The following is a 24216-nucleotide window of genomic DNA, read 5'->3' as shown; positions in this document are numbered from 1 at the left end:
CGAATGAAAGCCTATTCAGTTTAGTGGACTGTTGATTCCACCAATAGGGTTTTTGTAGTAATAAGTCCTCCGACGAAGATAGGCGTTCGGAGTGAACTGAACCGGAGAGCTTTACAGAGGAAGACTCGCGGAGACCGAGGAACACAAGCCCGCTTCTGTTGACACCCTTTGGGGACATCTCAACATCAAGAAGACGGCATTGAGGTTGCATGCAGTTCTCTTTAATGAGAGTATATTATAGTATGAAACAAATAATTTGGACCTGAGTGTGTTCCATACTGAAAAACCAGGGTTTTAACAGACACTCGTTCGCTCTGTAATTGACCATTCCATTACCCTTTCATGTAGTATTTTTTGAACATGGAATGACCTGTTCTTACTGGATTGTTTGATGGGGCTTCTAAGAATCATGATGCCGCCCAAGTTTCAGCTTCTGGCGCTGTTGGCATTCGCAGTGGCCATGTTCTTCTTGGAGAACCAAATCCAGAAGCTGGAGGAGTCTCGGGGAAAGCTAGGTAAGACTGCGGTCAAGCTGTCCTTATTCATCATGCCGCAGGTAATAAGACGTAGGTAAACGAGTCTGTGAGATGCAGTAGGGGCTGAATCATTGCTAAACATCTTGTCAGCTTGGTTGCCAATTTGGGGTTGACTTGTGACGACATCATTCTCTCTCCCCTTGGGAAGTGACAAGCTGGCATTTTGAGTGCAAAGTGCAACCCAGGAACATCAACTCAATTTTCAGTCAGGTTGAGTAAACGATACGACAAACCTATTGTATGATGAGGTTGCCCTCTTTTACCATATGGTTGACCAGATCATGTGTGAACAGCAAGTGGGACCTGTTGATAGTGTAGTGATTGAGGGGGAACAACGAGGCTTGAACCATTAACCCTGCAGTTTTAGGGCTGGTGTAGTACAGCTTTTGGCCATGAAGGTCCAGACCTCTTGGTAAAGCAGAGGTCATTACACTTTGAAATAGAAAGCAACCTGTGCATAACACCTTTAGAGCTGAATGGTTATCCCACCGCTGCCACCAAGGTAGCAATTGAGAGTAAACTGGAGCCGGGCTTGGACCAGAGACCCTGTGGTTACGGAGGAAGGGCTCTACATCCTATTTCATAAAGCTCCAGATACCTCTTTACAGAGCATGCAAGGAGACTACAATATATGTGTGTGTGCTGCATGGAGAGAGACTTAAGATTTGATGGCCATTCTAAGGTGATTTCATGTTAACATGCACTACGTGGGCCCGTGGGGATTAGACAAGTTCACTATTTCAGCCCATTCAATGTGCATTCTATGTATGCATTATTATTGGCAACCACCATTTACATTTGCATGGTGAAATTAATAGTTCCAAGAAATGTCCTTCCTGTAGTGTGCTGTATGTACCACAGAAACCTTTTATGCATGTAAAACATGAGTTCCAAAACAATGTGTTCTAAACATCTCGCTCATTTCAACAAACTGTGATCGTAATTAATTATCATGGTGGTTCCATAACAAATATTGGGAGGATATCTGAATGTTCTGGGTAGAGACATCAAAATCAACTGCTGACACAACACAGAAAATATCTAAATGCTTTTGGAGTGAAAAAACACAAGATGCTGAAACAAGACCTAAAGGGAGCTGTCTTTTCCCTTTCAGACTACTCAAATCATTTTATTGACTTGACAACACGTCTGATTGATGCCTAGACAGGGCAAACATCTCTGTAAACTGGAGCCGTGAATTATATCCTGCATAGTCAAATAGCCTAGTTCTAAGGTTTGAGGCAGGGAAACATGGACCCCTTGCTGTCCAACCAGGTGCTTATGCATTTCTCCCGTCTACATTGAGAAAGCAAGCTGTATATTTATTAGGCTATTTTTTTTTTTGGCACACTCCAATATTGCTCATTCCCAACTTATTTTCTTATCTGCTTGTTACTTCACTCAGAGGCTGAATTACTTTTTCTACTAGAAGTCTCCAGTAGAGAAGCCACCGTGATTTGCTTCCAGGCTAATTGTGAGTGGTTTTGTAATCTCTGCATAGATTGAAATCACCCCATGTAGCTAGCTTCATCTGTGTTATCTGGTGACATACAGTGCATTCATAAAATATTCAGACCCCTTGACTTTTTCCACATTTTGTTACGTTACAGCCTTATTCTAAAATTGAGTAAATTGTTTTTTATCCTCATCAATCTACACACATTACCCCATAATGACAAAGCAAAAACAGGTTTAGACTTTTCTGCAAATGTATTAAAAATAAAAACTGAAATTTCAAATTTACATAAGTATTCAGACCCTTTACTCAGTACTTTGTTGCGCCTTTGGCAGCGATTACAGCCTCAAGTCTTCTTGGGTATGACGCTACAAGCTTGGAACACCTGTATTTGGAGAGTTTCTCCCATTCTTCTCTGCAGATCCTCTCAAGCTCTGTCAGGTTGGATGGGGAGATTCACTGCACATCTATTTTCAGGTCTCTCCAGAGATGTTTGATCGGGTTCAAGTCCGGGCTCTGGCTGGGCCACTCAAGGACATTCCGAGACTTGTCCCGAAGCCACTCCTGCGTTCTCTTGGCTGTGTGCTTAGGGTCGTTGTCCTGTTGGAAGGTGAACCTTCGCCCCAGTCTGAGGGGCGAAGGTACTCTGTACTTTGCTCCGTTCATCTTTCCCTCAATCCTGACTAGTCTCCCAGTCCCTGCCGCTGAAAAACATCCCCACAGCATGGTGCTGCCACCACCATGGTTCACCGTAGGGATGGTGCCAGGTTTCCTCCAGACGTGACGCTTGGCATTCAGGCCAAAGAGTTCAATCTTGGTTTCATCACACCAGAGAATCTTGTTTGTCATGGTCTGAGAGTCCTTTAGATGCCTTTTGGCAAACTCCAAGCGGGCTGTCATGTACCATTTTACTGAGGAGTGGCTTCCGTCTGGTCACTCTACCATAAAGGCCTGATTGGTGGAGTGTTGCAGAGATGGTTGTCCTTCTGGATGGTTCTCCCATCTCCACAGAGGAACTCTAGACTTCTGTCAGAGTGACCATTGGGTTCTTGGTCACCTCCCTGACCAAGGCCCTTCTCCCCCGATTGTTCAGTTTGGCCGTGCAGGCCAGCTCTAGGAAGAGTCTTGGTGGTTCCAAACTTCTTCCATTTAAGAATGATGGAGGCCTCTGTGTTCTTGGGGACCTTCAATGCTGCAGACATTTTTTGGTACCCTTCCCCAGATCTGTGCCTCTGCAAAATCCTGTCTCGGAGCTCTATGGACAATTCCTTCGACCTCATGGCTTCGTTTTTGCTCTGACACGCACTGTCAATTGTGGGACCTTATATAGACCGGTGTGTGCCTGATCAATGGAAACAGGATGCACCTGAGCTCAATTTCGAGTATCATAGCAACAATTTATTTGAATACATTAGAAAAAATGTATAAAAAACTGTTTTTGGCTTTGTCATTATGGGGTATCGTGTGTATATTGATTGGGGGGGGGCTGATGATCTGATTTCCTCATTGGCCGTAACTCTAGATGGGAGTTATGAGATACTTGCTAAGAGCAGCGTAAATGGAAGCGTTGTTTATAAACCTGTCACCTCATGGCCCATGTATCTAAATTTAACCACCACACCAGTCTCCACTACATTTATATTTTAGTCATTTAGCAGACAATCTTATCCAGAGCGACTTACAGAAGCAATTAGGGTTAAGTGCCTTGCTCAAGGGCACATCGTCAGATTTTTCACCTAGTTGGCTCGAGGATTCGAACCAGTGACCTTTCGGTTACTAGCACAACACGCTTAACCGCTAGGCTACCCGCCGCTCCATGAGGAGCAATGAGCTAAGTAAGTTGCCACGATGTTACAGCAAGCTCAATCATTGTGGTTGGTTTGCCAGAGCTTGGTTGAATTGTTTTCTCACATTATAGCTGAGTGGAACATCCTAAGTGATGTTTTGTCTTTATTTCCTACACTGCTTTAATAATTCATGAAAGAGAGGCATTTTAATGCAAAGGAGAAGGGGTACTGTACATGCATTGTGAATGTGTTTGGAGAGAGTGACACAATTATGTAGGAATGCCTTTTGCTCAACATTCATTCATTGCCTGCGCTGCAAATTCTTAAAGAGTCGGACCTGAATTTTCTTCCATTGCCATACTGGGCACCAACCCCCTTACTGCTAAGTGCTCTGGACAGGAATTTGCTAATGAAAAGACCTTGCCATCCCCAGACCCACAACAAGTACTTTGAAAATAGTTATCCTATTTGATGTGATTGATAGTAGCCTTGAGCATGGCTTTGAAAAGTACATCTCAGTGCAGTGATTGGAGGACCAGTACATAATCGCTGATGTGGTCATGTTCGTAGTTCACGTCTTGGACGTTTGAATGCTTTCAATTGTAAGGATGAATCTGAACGTTATAGAAAGTCAAAATCCTGATACACCAGCCTCCATAACATCAAATCAAATCACATTTTATTTGTCACATGCGCCGAATACAACAGGTGTAGACCTTACAGTGAAGTGCTTACTTACAAGCCCTTAACCAACAATGCAGTTTTAAGAAAGAATACCAAAAAAAAAATCACAAAAGAATACAATATAAAATAATATGAAATAAAAGTAACAAATAATTAAAGAGCAGCAGTAAAAATAACAATAGCGAGGCTATATACAGGGGGGTACCGGTACCGGGTCAATGTGCAGGGGCACCGGTTAGTCGAGGTAATTGAGGTAATATGTACATGTAGGTAGAATTAATAAAGTGACTATACATAGATAATAAACAGAGAGTAGCAGCAGCATAATAGCAATGCAAATAGTCCAGGTAGCCATGATTAGCTGTTCAGGAGTCTTATAGCTTGGGGGTAGAAGCTGTTAAGAAGCCTTTTGGACCTAGACTTGGCGCTCCGGTAACGCTTGCCGTGCGGTAGCAGAGAGAACAGTCTATGACTATGGTGGCTGGACTTTTTAGGGCCTTCCTCTGACACTGCCTGGTATAGAGGTCCTGGATGGCAGGAAGCTTGGCCCCAGTAATGTACTGGGCCGTACGCACTACCCTCTGTAGTGCCTTGCGGTCGGAGGCCGAGCAGTTGCCATACCAGGCGGTGATGCAACTAGTCAGGATGCTCTCGATGGTGCAGCTGTATAACTTTTTGAGGATCTGAAGACCCATGCTAAATCTTTCCAGTCTCCTTAGGGGAAATAGGTTTTGTCGTGCCCTCTTCACAACTGTCTTGGTGTGCTTGGACCATGTTAGTTTGTTGGTGATGTGGACACCAAGGAACTTGAAGCTCTCAACCTGCTCCACTACAGCCCCGTCGATGAGAATGGGGGCGTGTTCTTTTTCCTGTAGTCTACAATCATCTCCTTTGTCTTGATCACGTTGAGGGAGAGGTTGTTATCCTGGCACCACACGGCCAGGTCTCCTCCCTATAGGCTGTCTCGTCGTTGTCTGTGATCAGGCCTACCACTTGTGTCATCGGCAAACTTAATGATGGTGTTGGAGTCGTGCCTGGCCATGCAGTCATGAGTGAACAGGGAGTACAGGAGGGAACTGAGCACGCACCCCTGAGGGGCCTCCGTGTTGAGGATCAGCGTGGCGGATGTGTTGTTACCTACCCTTAACACCTGGGGGCAGACCGTCAGGAAGTCCAGGATCCAGTTGCAAAAGGAGGTGTTTAGTCCCAGGAACCTTAGCTTAGTGATGAGCTTTGAGGGCACTATGGTATTGAACGCTGAGATGTAGTCAATGAATAGCATTCTCACATAGGTGTTCCTTTTGTCCAGGTGTGAAAGGGCAGTGTGGAGCGCAATAGAGATTGCATAATCTGTGGATCTGTTGGGGCGGTATACAAATTGGAGTGGGTCTAGGGTTTCTGGGATAATGGTGTTGATGTGAGCCATGACCAGCCTTTCAAAGCACTTCATGGCTACAGACGTGAGTGCTACGGGTGGGTAGTAATTTAGGCAGGTTACCTTAGTGTTCTTGGGCACAGGGACTATGGTGGTCTGCATGAAACATGTTGGTATTACAGACTCAGACAGGGAGAGGTTGAAAATGTCAGTGAAGACACTTGCCAGTTGGTCAGCGCATGCTCGGAGTACACGTCCTGGTAATCCGTCTGGCCCTGCGGCCTTGTGAATGTTGACCTGTTTAAAGGTCTTACTCACATCGGCTACGGAGAGTGTGATCACACAGTCGTCCGGAACAGCTGATGCTCTCATGCATGTTTCAGTGTTACTTGCTTCGAAGCGAGCATAGAGGTAATTTAGCTTGTCTGGTAGGCTTGTGTCACTGGGCAGCTCGCGGCTGTGCTTCCCTTTGTAGTCTGTAATAGTTTGCAAGTCCTGCCACATCCGACGAGCGTCGGAACCGGTGTAGTATGTTTCGATCTTAGTCCTGTATTGACGCTTTGCCTGTTTGATGGTTCGTCGGAGGGCATAGCGGGATTTCTTATAAGCTTCCGGGTTAGAGTCTCGCTCCTTGAAAGCGGCGGCTCTACCCTTTTAGCTCAGTGTGGATGTTGCCTGTAATCCATGGTATCTGGTTGGGGTATGTACGTACAGTCACTGTTGGGAAGATGTCATCGATGCACTTATTGATGAAGCCAGTGACTGATGGGGTGTACTCCTCAATGCCATTGGAAGAATCCCGGAACATATTCCAGTCTGTGCTAGCAAAACAGTCCCGTAGCTTAGCATTAACTTCTTCTCAAAGACCAACTCTTCCGTTGGTGTCAATAGTCAATTACACACATGTATCAAGTAGGCCTATATGTAAATGTGTGGTTCTGGTCAAGACCTGGTTGTCATTCATTTGGCCTCGTTAGTAGATTAATTGAGAAGTGGCCAACTTGAATCCCTCTGATCAAACTCTTGCGTCACCAAGTTCACACCTCAGCTATCTCCTTACTTACCAAGTTCAACTCCTGCACTTTCTATTTTTTGCCATTATCCGGAGCACTCAGATTGCCTTTGAACTCCTTTTGACACCATGAAGCTGTTTTTAGCCTCCCCAGGGTTATATAATGGAGTCATACACTGTCAGTCTGCTGGTATTCACTAAAGAGTGGCTACTGTACATCTCTAAGTGTCTCAGCACTCTGAAACATGCCATTTGAGTGCCTAATGGATTGGATCCCACTGTGGAAACACAGGTGTCAGGAATGGATTTGGTATGGGCAGAGTACTAATGGCCCTAAGCTCGAGCAGTTAGGGCCCTGATTGGTGTATTTATGGGCATTGGCTGGCACTTTTAAAGAAGAATGTTTTCCCGTGATGTTCTGTGCTACATTTCCGTGCACAGTTGCGGATGACTGACAGGCTAATCACGGTGCTATGAACTGTTTCGCACCCCAGAGTGTAATTGAGACCGCTCTCCTCGCACCGCAGTGTTCCCTTGTCGGTTTCCAAGGGGTTTGACGAACGATGCGGTCGGTGTGCCTAAGCATGCGTGAAAGCAGGTGTCGTTTATTCGAGGCGGGTGACTTATCGCTTTTATAACACTGATCAACATCCCTCTGAAAGACCCAGCTGTAACAGAGCTTCTGTAGTCGGGCGCTGCATTATAACTGATAATTATATTACTTTTCATCAGAGTCCTTCCTTTGCTAATCAATAACCATAAACAGCCTCATTATCTGGAGCCTGGGATGCTACTGCAGTGCAAGATGATAATCCCCTGTGGCCAAACAGCCTTTGGATGGAAGTTGGAAATTGGGAAAGACCTATCTTCCTCTTCAAAGCTGCGGGGGGTGGGGGGAGAGATTTAATTTTCATCTCAACACAGAAATATTTAAACCCCTGGCTGCTCACATCATAAGCCTTAACAAAAGGAGGGGAGAGAAACATGCCTGCAGCGTTTTAAAACCAATTTCATCAGAGAATAGAGGAATAAGGCTGAACTGTTCCGCTCCTTCTGCCTTGCATTTAACTTCCACCTTGTATACAGCAGCTGAATAGAGCCCCACAGTGGAGGTGTCATAATACCCATAAAACCTAGCGGTCAAACAGGGAAAGTTTTCCAATCGTTTTTACACCATTCATTTTTCCCTCAGGGGATTTTAGAAACACTTAAAATAAGGGCTGTGTTTCGTGTAGGTTTACCCTGGTGTGACGTTTTGATAACCATGTAAATCTCTCTCGGACAAGGTGACTTTTATCAATATATGAATCTCTATTTACTCTGATTCAAAAATGCTAATTAGCATCAAAGTAGACATCATGCAAAACTACAAATCCCTGCAAGCTCCTGCACGTCATCTCTAGCTGACACCTTTGCTAACAGGTATTGTGTCAATTTAAAACTTACACAAGACAGTTCACAGAATTGTCAATTTTTAAAGAAATGTAGCCAATTTATTCATTACTACATTTAGCTAACATTAGATTCTTACCTTAGCCTCGATTCGGCAGTGTCTTCCAGATCATCATGGCATTTGTAGTTCTTTATGATAGCCACATTAGCAGATAATTAACGTTTCATTTTTGGGGGGTAAATACAGGCGAATATATTGATAAAAGTCACCTTGTCTTAGAGATTTACACGGTTATCAAAACGTCACGCCAGGGTAAGCCTACATGAAACACAACCCTTATTTTAAGTGTTTCTAAAATCCCCTATGGGAAAAATGAATGGTGGATAAATGATTGGAACCATTTCCCTGTTTGACCGCTATGTTTTATGGGTATTATGACTCATACTGTGGTATCCTGGCTTGGCTTTCATCTGGTGTGGTAGTCTTGTACTATCAGCTCTGGGGGGGAACTGAAAGTTTCGCTGCTGCTCTGGCCTGCGCTCCTTGTCAGACTTTCTCTTCAGTATTGCAATGCACTGTGAGTGTTGGCAGTCTCGCACACTGTGTGCCTAGACTCTCTGGGGAGTGGGGACAGCCTCTTACCACAGAAATGGTGTGTCACAGAAAGGCCAGTTGGAACACTCGAGATGTTCTTGTTCATGAATGATCTCAATCAATTCATTAGCCGCTGCCGTAGTTCATGTAGCCTGGTTAAACCAGACTGAATGCTGCGCTCTCCATTGTTCAGTCTGGTTTAATCAGGCAATAGTTATTGAGGAGTAGTATTCAGAACCACTTGTGACCATAGAGGAACATATTTGGTGTCCGTTTCCTTCTTCTTACTTGGTTACCATGACAGCCGATAATGGTTCTGATCTCACATCATTTTTCATTGCGGAGAAGGAGTTCTCTGTTGGGCTTCCTCTGTGGAGCTTTGGGTCCTATTAACCTGTCCAGCCACTCCTCATCTGTCCTATAAATAGCTGCCCTCAGCATTGCCCGAACATTTGTGGAGTTTTCCCTGGACTCCTGTCTATGCATTATTAACACTTATGGAGGAGAGAATCAGATGTCTGTGTTGTAACTAGCCCACATCTACATTGTTATGGAAGCTGTTTATTTCTGGGATGTATTTAGTTTTTTTAAACATTTGGATAGCGGACGGTAATGCAGTTTGCCTTACCATTTCTTAAGTGGTGGTGGACATGGATAATTCGCTGCTGTCTCTCTTCCAGTGTGATTCTGGATAGATGGTACTATTGCGATAACCTGATATTTTCCCCATATTTCCAGCAGTAGGCTAATTGCCCTGCTTAGTCAATGACAAGTCCTGCCAAGAGATCCAGTCAAATCAATTGTCCACCCCACAGAGCAGCCCTTGACAAGGCATATAATTATTAATCTGTAAAGCCTGCCATCTGTGTAAATTATCATCTCAAATAACTGCCAGTTTTTGATGGACGAAACTGAAGCTGTCTTTTTTTCGAGATCATATGAGCTCACCTTGTCAGATAAAATGAGCTTTGATTGCTAAGAAAAATGGTAGGGTTTAGTACCTTACGTTAGCATTAAGGTACCAGTGTCTCTGTGCTAAGCTTGCAGTGATACAGTAGCCAAAAAGCTTACAAGTGCAATTGGCATGCTGACTGCAGGAATGTCCACCAGAGATGTTGCCAGAGAATTGAATGTTCATTTCTCTAGCATAAGTGACCTCCAACGTCGTTTTAGAGAATTTGGCAGTATGTCCAACCGGCCTCACAACCGCAGACCACGTGTAACCACGCCAGCCCAGGACCTCCACATCCAGCTTCTTCACCTGCGGGATCATCTGAGACCAGCCACCCGGACAGCTGATGAAACTGTGTGTTTGGACAACCGAAGAATTTCTGCACAAACTGTCAGAAACCATCTCGGGGAAGCTCATCTGCGTGCTCGTCATCCTCACCAGGGTCTTAAGCTGACTGCAGTTCGCCGTTCTAACTGACTTCAGTGGGCAAATGCTCACCTTCGATGGCCACTGGCACGCTGGAAAAGTGTGTTCTTCACAGATGAATCCCGGTTTCAACTGTACCGGGCAGATGGCAGATGGCAGACAGCGTGTGTGGGTGAGCCGTTTGCTGATGTCAACGTTGTGAAGAGAGTGCTCCATGGTGGGGTTATGGTATGGGCAGGCATAAGCTAAGGACAACAAACACATTTGCGTTTTATCAATGCCGATTTGAATGCACAGAGATACCGTAACGAAATCCTGAGGCCCATTGTCATGCCATTCACCCGCCGCCATCACCTCATGTTTCAGCATGATAATGCACGGCCCCATGTCCCAAGGAATCTGAAAATGTCCCAGTTCTTCCATGGCTTGCATGCTCACCAGACATGTCACCCATTGAGCATGTTTGGGATGCTCTGGATCGATGTGTACGACAGCGTGTTCCAGTTCCCGCCAATATCCAGGAACTTCACACAGCCATTGAAGATGAGTTGGACAATATTCCACAGGCCACAATCAACAGCCTGATCAACTTTATGCGAAGGAGATGTGTCCTGCTGCATGAGGCAAATGGTGGTCCACGGCCCTATAAAAAAAATAAAAAAAAGGTTTCTTTGACCAATAGACGCTTATCTGGATTCCCAGTCATGTGAAATCCATAGATTAGGGCCTAACTAATTTATTTCAATTGACTGATTTCCTTATATGAACTGTAACTCAGTAAAATCTTTGAAATTGTTGCATGTTGTGTTTTATATTTTTGTTCAGTGTAGCATAAACTAACCGTAATAATTTTCGGGATGGTAAAACGTTTTCAGTGTAAACTTAAAGGACTAAAACTAGATGTAAAGTATGTATAAAATATAATGGAACAATACATTTTTTAAATAAGATCATCTTTGAGAACTAACAATCACCACTATACGGGAGAATAAACAATTCCAAAAATGCCATGGCATGGGGCACCATTGATTTCTGTTATAATGTTTGAGTTACTCAGATAGCATAAGCCCGTGGTCGCCTAATATATTATCACAGCATATTGGCTATGTGCTTGGTCTGCTAATATTGTTATTCTAAGACCATATTATATTTCAAAACTCAAGCTTTGATAACAAAATAGATCAGTTGTTGTATCACTTGCGAGGCACAGCTTTGCATAAATTGAAATAATTTGCTTTTATATTGAACTGGAATGATGGTACCTGCATCTGATGGTCAGTCTCAGCGGAGGGAGGGAGAGAGAAGAAGAGGTCCGCCTCTCACTGTCCCTGTTCTCTCCTTTGACCAGAGAAGGGACACCGTCCTCCCACTGATGGCAAAACTCGAATCGCACCGCATTATTTCTATCTCCTGCTCAAATTCATGTTGTTCCTTTGACTAGAGAAAGTGAAATATTCCTCGATATTAAAATACACATGACGAGCTGCTAATAATAATAAAAACGCAGGCCTATCGAAACACTTGGCTACTAATTCTTTGCAGTTGCGGCGCAAGAGGAGGTCGTGAGAAGCGCGTGTTATGTGAATAAAAAGTGTTGACAGTGCTGAATAAAAAATAGAAAACGAACTCATAAAAACAGCAGCTCTTTGCTGTATTCATTGACAGTTTCTCTCTAGTCATGGTTTTAAAAGTTATGAAATCTCATGCAGGCTAGTATCAAACTTAGCTGTGGGGTCCTGGAAGCTATAGGCATGGTGATTGGAGCTATCCGATTGGCCAGCGCAGTAGGCACACTTGATTTAACTACAGCTCTCCTGGTCCGTCGGGTAGGTGGAGTTTGTCGCTTCAGACAAATGAAATGGTTAAAAATGCGAACACTTTGTCTACCCGGCGCACATGGCTTCTGAATCAAGTGCACCTTCCGCCAAAAGCACAAAGTCAAATCAAATAAAAATGTTCTACAGACATGTTGGTGATCGACTAGGAATGCCTAAAAGACCGACAAGTCGATCGCTCGACCGGTTGGTGACCACTGGCATAAGCCATGGCAAAATGTGTAGAATTGCAGGACATTTGCTTTAAAACCGCAACATTTTGTCTCTGCGGCCAAGAGGGCTTCTAAAACCCTACCATTGGTAACGTCCACTACCACGGGGTGTGACCAATGCACTCTATTGTGATACTCGTATTGATGCTGTAATACGGTTCTAGTCAGTCCCATCATAATACCTTTTTCCCAATCAAGAACCTACCTAAAAACGGACTGCAGAGGGCATGTTTTGTCTGCTGATAGAGGCTTGTGTATTCTCCCATGAGGAAAATAGACTACTTAACAAGATACCTTGTCCCTGAGAAATATTCTACTTCCACATACCAGATTTGTATTGGCATGTGGAAATAGGGCATGTGAGTGCTTGGTTACTCGTTTTCCACTGCACCTCTGTTGATACCAGCGAAATATCTCCACTTGCTTGGGCTAGGCTGTACTAGCCATCAGTGTCGTTTCTCATTTTCTGCCTTGTGTCCTCACCCGGCTCGGCCCAGTCGTCTCTTTCCCAGCTGTCTAGACCTTAGCCGCCAGGCTAGACGTGAATGAGAGCTTTCATGGGCCATCAATGCAGCAGTTGTCTCCAAGCCAGGAACCCCCCCCCCCCCCAGCTACGTTAATCTGTCCTAAAAAGAGCACTTAAAGGAATTAAGTTGTAACTCATGGTGCCTCTGTCATTTATTTGCAAACACTGCAAGATTGTGATGAGGTGTCTGTGTCTGTCATGCATTTGTTTGAAACAGTAGTTCTGTACAGTCATTGAGGAAGCATTTAGTTGAACAGGCTCCCAGTTCCTGCAGCTGTGAAAGGCTAGCCCATGGGTCCCTTGTCCAATATGCTTGAAATTACTAATCACACACTCCTATTACCACCTGGCTGTGTATGCACTCCGGTAAACAAATATTGCAGGTGCGCCGTAAGAGATATAATTGAGTGTCATGCACCTAATTGTCCCACAGGAAACACACCACAGGCCGCATCGAAGCTTACTGTATATATATATTTTTAAACACCACTTCAAATTATTTTTTTTACAGCAGCAACCTAGATCTCCTCCCTGTCATACTCCATTGATTTTGCAATCCAGCGCTACTGAAGCAGATCCATACAAGGCATTACCTCTCAGGCTCTCTATTACTCCTCAGCCTTGTGCTCGAGGGGCTAACCCGCTCAGGGATGAAGAGCTGTGGAGGATGATGGATGTATGAGCTGCCTGGAGAAAGGATCATCCTCTCCTCTGTTTTTATTATCCCGGAAGATCATATGAGACACCATAACACACGACAAACTGTCATATTCACGGATTTCCCGCCAAAAATGAATGATGATTGGAAATGGACAATTCTAATCAAGCGTGAAATTGTTTTTAGTAAATATTGCTATCTCGGCCGGCGTTTTAGAATATGTAATCAGAATAATAGGCGTCGGCTTAGTTGTTGTAGTGTTTAAGAGTGTGTTGCCAGTTCGACCATAGGTCATAATTAGCTGGAAATGGCGAGGGGGAACCAATGGAAATGGCGACTGAATGGAATCATACTGTGTGGCCAGAATGATTCATCTATACAGAGCGGGTCTTTGTCCAGTAATTAAATGACCTCAGACTCGACCATTAGCTAAAGTGTGTTTGGCGCCCTCTGCTCGGACACAGTGGGGTTTTAACTAAGCTTGTTCAACACAATGGACTACAATAAAGCTGTATCTCCTGTTAATTGTTGGCACTGAACACAATGCCCTTAACTAGTGGCTTGGGGCCTGTTTAAGTTCTGCTCATTATGTTTTAGGGCTAGGGAGAGCTGATCCTGATTCAGTTGTTACAGACCGTTACTACTGTCTCTAATGTTTGGACACGCCATGGGAATAGGCTAAGGTCTAGGCCTAGAGATCTGGGCTCCACATAGGCTGCGTTCAGACAGGCAGCCCAATTTTGATCATTTTCAGAGCAGATCTGATTGGTCAAAAGACCAATTGGTGAAAAAAAGATCAGAATTGGGCTGCCTGTCTAAACGCAGCCTTGCAATCAGAATGGAAGCGCTGATCTAGGACCAGGTCTCCAACTGTCCATATAATCTTATTCATTATGATTTAAAAGGTGAAACTGATCCTATATGAAATTGTAATGGTCCTATAACAGCTCTTTTATGGCTTTGTGCTTTAGGTGACGTGTGGATAGACGTCTCTCTTAGCTATACATTCTGGGTGTTCCTTATGACCATATTTATCTATGTTCATCATGACGACAGACGACCATAGACTTCCACCTGTCACAGCCCAGGATGGTGGCTAGCACCAGTTGCTAGTGCGGTTGGTTAGCGCTAGCTTTGATCAGTGGGACATTAGCAGCTGCCTGGGAGGGCGTAAGAAGGGGGGGGGGGGGTGTACGTGGGGATGGCAGAGGGGGCTTGGGGGATTGGGAGTGCAGCGTGATCACAGATGACATCTTAATCTCTACCAGCTGCCAGCGTGTCTCCGTGGCTAGGCATGGCCTTGCATGGCCTGGGTTGGCTTGGCTCGGCTCGGCGTTCCCATGAGTATTAGATGCTGGAGTGTTGTTATGTTCCAGCACAGATCTGAGCCATTGTCACCACTAGTCAATCTGAGACTGATTTAGACCTGGGATAGGAAACCCAAACGGAAATGGCTTAGGCCTACAGCGTTGTCTGTTTATTCACGGTTAGTCACATACAGTAGCTGTATCAGATAGAAATGTAAGGGCGGCAGGTAGCCTAGTGGTCAAGAGCTTTGGGCCAGTAACCTAAAGGTCGCTGGTTTGAATCCCCAAGCCGACTAGGTGAAACATCTGTTGATGTGCCCTTGAGCAAGGCACTTGACCCAAATTGCTCCTGTAAGTTGCTCTGGAAAAGAGCGTCTGCTAATTGACTAAAATGTAAATTATAAATAGAGAAGACGTAGTTCTCTAGTCCCATTCCCAGAAAGAGGAGACTTATTAGGCCATGCATGCTCAGACAGATCTGTTAACAGTTACACAGAGGCGAGATAGAACAGGGATAGAGTCGAAGCTGTGGTGTGACACAAAGGACTCCACCTCCAAAAAGCAGAAGAAAGAGGATTCCGACACCCACCATCTCAGATTGTTCTGAAATCTTTTCTGTAGTTAGAAACAGATAAGATTAGCATTACTGAAATGCTATTTTGTTGAAAGATTATTTGAACTCTGAGAAATTAAGCTAATTGATTGCAGCCAAATTGGCCATTTTCAATTTATAGGATTAATATATTATTCAATAAAATAGTACCCAACATCCGATTTGGACCAAACCTCCTCTTAAAGACATGCTCCGGAACTTTGGCGACTACTAAGTATTTTTTAACCTCCCACTTTGGACTGGATGTGTCAGTGTATGCCTAGTTCATACATGCAGAATCTAGGAGCAGAATTACTGTCTTACCTCAATTAGCCACGAAGTCCCTAGTTTTTCTGGAAGCTGTGCTGCGCCATTTTCCCTACATTTTCCCCCACTTGGCCAGCCCCCTAGCAATTCAAGTTCTAGACAATATGCTTCAGCCCCTTGCCATATAAGTGACAGCTAGCAAGATGCACACACAGTAGTGAGAGAGAGAGCAATGACGTGGTGCACATATCCGCACCTACAGTGGGGAAAAAAAGTATTTAGTCAGCCACCAATTGTGCAAGTTCTCCCACTTAAAAAGATGAGAGAGGCCTGTAATTTTCATCATAGGTACACATCAACTATGACAGACAAAATGAGAAAAAAAATCCAGAAAATCACATTGTAGGATTTTTAATGAATTTATTTGCAAATTATGGTGGAAAATAAGTATTTGGTCAATAACAAAAGTTTTGTCAATACTTTGTTATATACCCTTTGTTGGCAATGACACAGGTCAAACGTTTTCTGTAAGTCTTCACAAGGTTTTCACACACTGTTGCTGGTATTTTGGCCCATTCCTCCATGCAGATCTCCTCTAGAGCAGTGATGTTTTGGGGCTGTCGCTGGGCAACACGGACTTTCAACTCCCTCCAAATATTTTCTATGGGGCTGAGATCTGGAGACTGGCTAGGCCACTCCAGGACCTTGAAATGCTTCTTACGAAGCCACTCCTTCGTTGCCCGGGCGGTGTGTTTGGGATCATTGTCATGCTGAAAGACCCAGCCACGTTTCATCTTCAATGCCCTTGCTGATGGAAGGAGGTTTTCACTCAAAATCTCACGATACATGGCCCCATTCATTCTTTCCTTTACACGGTTCAGTCATCCTGGTCCCTTTGCAGAAAAACAGCCCCAAAGCATGATGTTTCCACCCCCATGCTTCACAGTAGGTATGGTGTTCTTTGGATGCAACTCAGCATTCTTTGTCCTCCAAACACGACGAGTTGAGTTTTTACCAAAAAGTTATATTTTGGTTTCATCTGACCATATGACATTCTCCCAATCCTCTTCTGGATCATCCAAATGCATTCTAGCAAACTTCAGACGGGCCTGGACATGTACTGGCTTAAGCAGGGGGACACGTCTTGCACTGCAGGACTTGAGTCCCTGGCGGCGTAGTGTGTTACTGATGGTAGGCTTTGTTACTTTGGTCCCAGCTCTCTGCAGGTCATTCACTAGGTCCCCCCGTGTGGTTCTGGGATTTTTGCTCACCGTTCTTGTGATCATTTTGACACCACGGGGTGAGATCTTGCGTGGCGCCCCAGATCGAGGGAGATTATCAGTGGTCTTGTATGTCTTCCATTTCCTAATAATTGCTCCCACAGTTGATTTCTTCAAACCAAGCTGCTTACCTATTGCAGATTCAGTCTTCCCAGCCTGGTGCAGGTCTACAATTTTGTTTCTGGTGTCCTTTGACAGGTCTTTGGTCTTGGCCATAGTGGAGTTTGGAGTGTGACAGTTTGAGGTTGTGGACAGGTGTCTTTTATACTAATAACAAGTTCAAACAGGTGCCATTAATACAGGTAACGAGTGGAGGACAGAGGAGCCTCTTAAAGAAGAAGTTACAGGTCTGTGAGAGCCAGAAATCTTGCTTGTTTGTAGGTGACCAAATACTTATTTTCCACCATAATTTGCAAATAAATTCATAAAAAATCCTACAATGTGATTTTCCGGATTTTTTTTCTCTCAATTTGTCTGTCATAGTTGACGTGTACCTATGATGAAAATTATAGGCCTCTCTCATCTTTTTAAGTGGGAGAACTTGCACAATTGGTGGCTGACTAAATACTTTTTTTCCCCACTGTATGTGACGTAGTACCCAATTTCCGGGGACCACTTTTGGCTCGTGAGCTCTACTTTCAGAACTACAGGCTAAAAAGTATACAAAAGTACCAGAGAATCTCTTAAACAATGATTAAGACATGAGGGCTCTAAATAAATGGTCAGACTCCACACCAAGCCCACCCTAAAGGCCAGTTTACCGGAGCAGTTCTCTATGTTTGACAAATATAATGAAGCTGTGGCTTGGAGTATTATTCATACTATGTAATGTATTCTCAGTGAATTTTGTGAGTATCTTTTTTTCCCCTGTTCTTTATATTAGGTGCAGAAGGCTGTTAAAAGGATAGTTCGCCTAAATTACAAGTGCACCCCATTTTATAGATATAAAGTGGCCTATATACAGTATATACAGTATATACCGTGTGTGGTATTGGCATAGTTGAGCCTGAAACAATGGAAGTGGTAGGGCCACTGTTAGCATACTCCTGCTAACAAAATATAGGCTCTCATGTGGGTGAACTATCCATTTAACTCTTCTTCCTCTGGGCAGAGCGGGCCATCGCCAGGCACGAGGTGCGTGAGATCGAGCAGCGGCACACACAGGACAGCCTGCGGGAGCGGGAGGCCCCCTCGGCGGCCGACAGCGAGGACGTGGTGGTCATCTACAACCGCGTGCCCAAGACGGCCAGCACCTCCTTCACCAACATTGCCTACGACCTGTGTGGCAAGAACCACTACCATGTGCTGCACATCAACACCACCAAGAACAACCCTGTCATGTCCATGCAGGACCAGGTGAGTGAGGTTGCAAGGCAAATCTCAAGGGTCAATGGCCCTCTATATGTAGCTGATTAGAGAAAATATTGCACACAGTGGAGGGTGGAGAAATTGTAGGACAGGCTCATTGAAATGGCTGGAATGGAATTAATATAAAGATGTCAAACAATTGGTTTCTTACATTCATTCCATTCCAGCCATTACCATGAGCCAGTCCTCCGTTTTAATGTCACACCAGCCGTCACTGATCGCACACTAATGTGGCAATGTTTTGACCTCTGTGGAAGAGGGAGAGAGACATAGAGAGAGAGTCAGAGGGAGAGTGAATGAGAGACAAGGATAGATAGCGAATAGGAGGGGGGAAAGTGGCAGGGTGATACTGAAGAGCGGATTGCATTGGCACATATCATGTATTAATTGTCTTGTCTACCTGCTCAGGTGCGGTTTGTGAAGAACGTGACAGAGTGGAGGGAGATGAAGCCGGCGTTCTACCACGGTCACGTCTCTTTCCTGGACTTTACAAAGTGAGTGCCCCCCCACCACTGCAGAACACATCCTACCAGATATACTTTTGCTGCTGTCTCCCCCTTGTGGTCTTATATAATACTACATTAATACAACATTAAAGTGCAACATTCAGAACGTCACAGATAGAATGCAACTCTCTATAGAAGGGATATGGCTTTAAATCATGTGAAAAGGGGTGGCGTCATGGCAGGTTGAAGCTTTACATCTGCAACACTGCCCTATTGAACAGGCCCCAGATGAACATCTTATGTATTCATAGATCATCTTAGATTTAATGACACATGATCATTGTGATATGCGTAAAATACGGGTAGCGCATCGTAACATACGGGTAGCGCATCGTAACATACGGGTAGCGCATCATAACATACGGGTAGCGCATCGTAACATACGGGGTAGCGCATCGTAACATACGGGTAGCGCATCGTAACATACGGGTAGCGCATCGTAACATACGGGTAGCGCATCGTAACATACGGGGTAGCGCATCGTAACATACGGGTAGCGCATCGTAACATACGGGTAGCGCATCGTAACATACGGGTAGCGCATCGTAACATACGGGTAGCGCATCGTAACATACGGGTAGCGCATCGTAACATACGGGTAGCGCATCGTAACATACGGGTAGCGCATCGTAACATACGTGTAGCGCATCGTAACATACGTGTAGCGCATCGTAACATACGGGTAGCGCATCGTAACATACGGGTAGCGCATCGTAACATACGGGTAGCGCATCGTAACATACGGGTAGCGCATCGTAACATACGGGGTAGCGCATCATAACATACGGGTAGCGCATCGTAACATACGGGTAGCACATCGTAACATATGGGTAGCACATCGTAACATACGGGTAGCACATCGTAACATACGGGTAGCGCATCGTAACATACGGGTAGCGCATCATAACATACGGGTAGCGCATCGTAACATACGGGTAGTGAATCATTATACCATTTATTCTAACACTACCTCTCTGTTTTGACCCAGGTTTGGAGTAAAGAAGAAGCCCATCTACATCAATGTGATCCGTGACCCCATCGAGCGCCTGGTGTCCTACTACTACTTCCTGCGTTTTGGGGATGACTACCGGCCCGGCCTGCGGCGCCGGAAACAGGGGGATAAGAAGGTCAGTCTGCGATCCTCTGCATTATTTTGTACCAGCTAGTGTATTAGTGATTAACACTGTAAAATATAGTTAAAATGATTGTAAATAAAATGGGCATTGCTGCCTACACTGAAGCTACAATCTGGGAGAGAAAGAGATCCCAGCAAACTAATGCAGATTCCCAGTCCCAGATAGTTACTTTAACGTTCCACTGAGGAAAGAATTATGCAATTTTATTTATTAGCAGCATTATATACAATGTATTTTAACAGTAGAACACGCTTCCATAGGTAATACTGTCTTTGATTGTCGTTGATGTGTGTTTCAGACCTTTGATGAGTGTGTGTCGGCGTCAGGCTCAGACTGCGCCCCGGAAAAGCTGTGGCTGCAGATCCCCTTCTTCTGTGGTCACTACTCAGAGTGCTGGTATGTACCACTCCTTACGTTACATCCACACCAAGCATTCTTAACCTATAACCCCATTACACACTTCTTAATGGGCTGGTATATTGACAGTAGGACACCAAACGTGAACCCCTTTAACATCTAACTTACCTCCATTAGACACGCTATATTGCATGTCTTTCTTTTCTAGAGGCGTTCATTTTCTTTCTCTCTCTCTCTCTCTCTCTCTCTCTCTCTCTCTCTCTCTCTCTCTGTCTCTGTCTCTGTCTCTCTCTCTCTCTCTCTCTCTCTCTGTCTCTCTCTCTCTCTCTGTCTCTCTCTCTCTCTCTCTCTCTCTCTCTCTCTCTCTCTCTCTCTCTCTCTCTCTCTCTCTCTCTCTCTCTCTCTGTCTCTGTCTCTGTCTCTGTCTCTGTCTCTCTCTCTGTCTCTCTCTCTCTCTCTATCTCTCTCTCTCTCTCTCTCTCTCTCTCTATCTCTCTCTCTCTCTCTCATCTGTTGAGAATGCGAGACTAGCCTATTTTGCTTGATCTAAACAACATCTGATGTACAGCTGATGTAAAAAGAACTTTATAAATGCATTTGATTGATTACATGATTGATTGACATCTCTTGTAGGAACGTGGGCAGTCACTGGGCCCTGGAGCAGGCCAAGTATAACCTGGTCAATGAGTACCTGTTGGTGGGTGTGACAGAGGAGCTAGAGGACTTTGTTATGATGCTGGAGGCGGCGCTGCCACGCTTCTTCAGGGGCGCCACAGAGCTCTACAAAACAGGTACTCTACCAGAGGCACCCCCATGCCTCCTGCGATGACGTTTTAGATTATGACTTTATTCATTACTTTATTTATCACTAAGCAGAAATTGATTTGTCATTGATTCATTTGTTTTCTCTATCTATTTAAAGCAATTTTTTTATTGTTGTGTCAGCCTACTCAAATAGAGGAATATGTATTTTGAGTCTCTGTAAATCGTATGTAGAATGATTACGTACCTATTTCTGAACGTGCACGTAGATGTACCTTTGCCACATGAGAGGTGATGTGCAAACAAAACAACATTTTCACTTGTTATTCCCCTTTGAGACCAATTCTCACCTTTTAACAGCTCTAAAAAAATATACAAGTGCCTCTACATTACATTAGATATTTTTTACCTACCATTTTTAGCTAAAAACTAAAATGCAAGGGTTGACCTAGATTGGTAGTGATGAGCTATTCCCCTTCCCCCACAGGGAAGAAATCCCACCTGAGGAAGACGAGTGAAAAGAAGCCGCCCACCAAGGAGTCCATCGCCAAGCTGCAGCAGTCGGCCATCTGGAAGATGGAGAACGAGTTCTATGAGTTTGCCCTGGAGCAGTTCCAGTTTGTCCGGGCCCACGCCGTCCGGGAGAAGGACGGGGAACTCTACCTGCTGGCTCAGAACTTCTTCTACGAGAAGATCTACCCCAAAACGAACTAACTAATGCACATGGAAGATGAACCATTCATCTATGCTTCATCCCGTAGTTACATACACTGGACAGAGGAGAAGAGGAGGAAGACTAATATCATCAGTGGGTCTGTGGAACTGTCGGTGTTGGACGTTATTTGGACGTTAGTCAGCAGTTTCGGAATGTCGCCCGCTTAACTAACTGACTCCTCCTCCTCGTCTCCATAGTAGCCGACAGAACCAGGAAGCTACCTCTTCCTGGTGCGAGATAGTGCCAATAGGTCATGTTCCCATCACCATCCAAGGTCCAGGACTCCGTTTCTACTTGCAGGTGAAAGGTCACAGGAGTGGTATGCTTGACGGACACATGACAGGAGACGAGTCTACTTGGCAGCTGCCCATGTTCTCTTACTTCTGGTCACATGGTTTTTATTGGCCGTGTTCTGTTTGGTTGTGTTTTTCCTGTTTATTCTGCTTCACTATCGTTGTCTATGGGAACATTGTCCACCCACTTTTATACGTCAAGAGGGTGTTTTTTTTTTATGTTGAAATGACGTAACCCTCTCACTAATAACTTAAAAGTTGACTACTATGTTATCTTGGAGTTTACCTATATGAACTGCAGACGTTTTTCCAAAATCTGAATCCTGTGACCTCCATAGACTTGAGTGACAGATTCACGACTGTGGTACTACTCTTGTGTGTTTTATACTCTACTTATTTAGTTGTATTCTGACTCTTTCACCCAGTTGGATTATTGCTAGGTGGAATGTGAAGTGTTGTAATTAAACTATGGAAGAAGACAGACAACCGACCATTCAGCTGCTGTACATAATACTAATTTCAATCTGGATCAAACAGTTATTCTATATCAAGAGGACGTGCTATTATTCACTTATTTCAGCTTTGATATAACACATTTAGTTAAAGAGCCATTTGTACATTTTTCTCTCAGCTTTTGTTATTTTCTCTATATTGGTGAGAGACCATTTAATTTTTGTGCTTTTACTGTCATAATCTGTCATCATGTTTGCTATCATTGGGCCACTGTTAAACCCAAAGTGCTCCCATTGTTTTGCTGCTGTAAATTCATGAACTTGCTGAATTTCTTCAAACAAAGTGTGAAGTTGACACATTATTTGATGACCGAATTTTATTTTCTTCTTCTTATTATTTTGCTATTACCCTTAATTTGGATCATAACTTGCAAACCATTTTCATTAAATTTGTATGGTTATTATGTAAGACTATAACCTAACCAATGTGTGCACTGCTAACTGCTGACACTGCTAATGCCAAATTCGGTTCTTCTATTGATGGCCTATTAATACAGACACTGATCAGATCATCTCTGTGACTCAGCCCAGCCACAGTGACTGCAGTGCTGGAGCACTAGAACAGCCTACAAAAGTGATGTGAAGAAGTGACTTTCCCAGCTAATCAAGCCCTAGCCCAGACATTGAGGCAGCAGAAGTACTAAAAGCAAAGGGATTTTGTTCACAGGGGACTATAAAAGAGAGGTCGACTCCCTGAGGTGAGTTGTAATGTTGGGAGGGGATGGTAGGCAGGCAGTAAAAACCAAACATTGAGATCATGTCAGACACATTGCTTGTGTTCTCATGTCATTAAAGAGGCACTCCACCATGTGACATCATCAGGAGTAATTTTCTTAGTCATCTTTTTTGACTACAGAATGTAGAAACACGCTGATTTCACAGACGCTGGTACTGTATGGTGATAGAGATAATGAATATGTGAGGTTCAAAAGAGGTGAGGCGCCCCTTTAAGGTTTGTTAAACAGAGAGGCTAGTCTTGTAGTTTTGGTTACATAGCATAATGTGTATTCCTCTCTAAACACCCCAAAACATTCTCTCCCGCTCTCTGTTGCAGATTTATCTGCTGGAATGTCAACCTCACCATGTTTTAGTTATTCTGTCGTTCTCATGTTTTTAATGTCAAATATATATATATATATATATATATATATATATATATATATATATATATATATATATATACACACACACACATTTAAAAACTGAAATGACCATGACTGCATGCTTTTTATGGCATTCTTGATTAGTACATTGATAGATGAAAATGTTGTTTAGGGCTGCTGTTCTCTCTGCATACTGTAGAGGGAGCTCTTTGGCTATCGTGTCTTCACTCTGCCTGGAGTGAAGACGTCTACGGGAGACATTATCCAGTCCATGGTGATGTGGTGTGTGTGTGATGGAAACAGCAAATGAACACTTGGATACTGTAAGTTAAAAGAGATGGATCAGGCTAGGTGCTTTCCCCTTCCAAAAAAAGCAGCTTTAGCCTCAAACGTCCAAGTCTTCGTTGCATAGGTTGAGGTCGTCTGACTGCCCCAGGGCGATACTTTTATTGTTCGAGTGTAGACCAGATCCAACCCTCCCTATACCATCACTGGCAACAGTGTTATGGCGTATGCATGCAATTTTGTATGTACAGTGCTGTGAAAAAGTACATCTTTGATATAGTTGGACA

General features: G+C 44.1%; 1 protein-coding gene across 1 annotated transcript; it reads left to right on the top strand.

Moving 5' to 3' along the window:
* Positions 1 to 86: 86 nt before the first annotated feature.
* LOC311146415 (heparan sulfate 2-O-sulfotransferase 1) lies at positions 87 to 22843 on the top strand. Its single transcript, XM_084182920.1, has 7 exons — positions 87 to 515; positions 18004 to 18248; positions 18669 to 18754; positions 19755 to 19893; positions 20201 to 20298; positions 20893 to 21050; positions 21509 to 22843. The coding sequence occupies exons 1-7, from the start codon at positions 392 to 394 to the stop codon at positions 21733 to 21735; spliced, it is 1077 nt and encodes a 358-aa protein (XP_084039046.1). The 5' UTR covers positions 87 to 391; the 3' UTR covers positions 21736 to 22843.
* Positions 22844 to 24216: the final 1373 nt, after the last annotated feature.

The sequence above is a fragment of the Coregonus lavaretus genome, assembly GCF_964263955.1.
Source record: "Coregonus lavaretus genome assembly, chromosome: 19".
In the NCBI taxonomy this organism is placed as follows: domain Eukaryota; kingdom Metazoa; phylum Chordata; class Actinopteri; order Salmoniformes; family Salmonidae; genus Coregonus; species Coregonus lavaretus.
This window is presented reverse-complemented; position numbering and strand designations above follow the sequence as displayed.

Coding starts and splice junctions, on each gene's coding strand:
- LOC311146415 (XM_084182920.1), top strand. CDS start 392: ATGGGGCTTCTAAGAATCATGATGCCGCCCAAGTTTCAGCTTCTGGCG. Junction 18,249..18,668: donor TCATGTCCATGCAGGACCAG/GTGAGTGAGGTT, acceptor CTACCTGCTCAG/GTGCGGTTTGTGAAGAACGT. Junction 18,755..19,754: donor TCTTTCCTGGACTTTACAAA/GTGAGTGCCCCC, acceptor GTTTTGACCCAG/GTTTGGAGTAAAGAAGAAGC.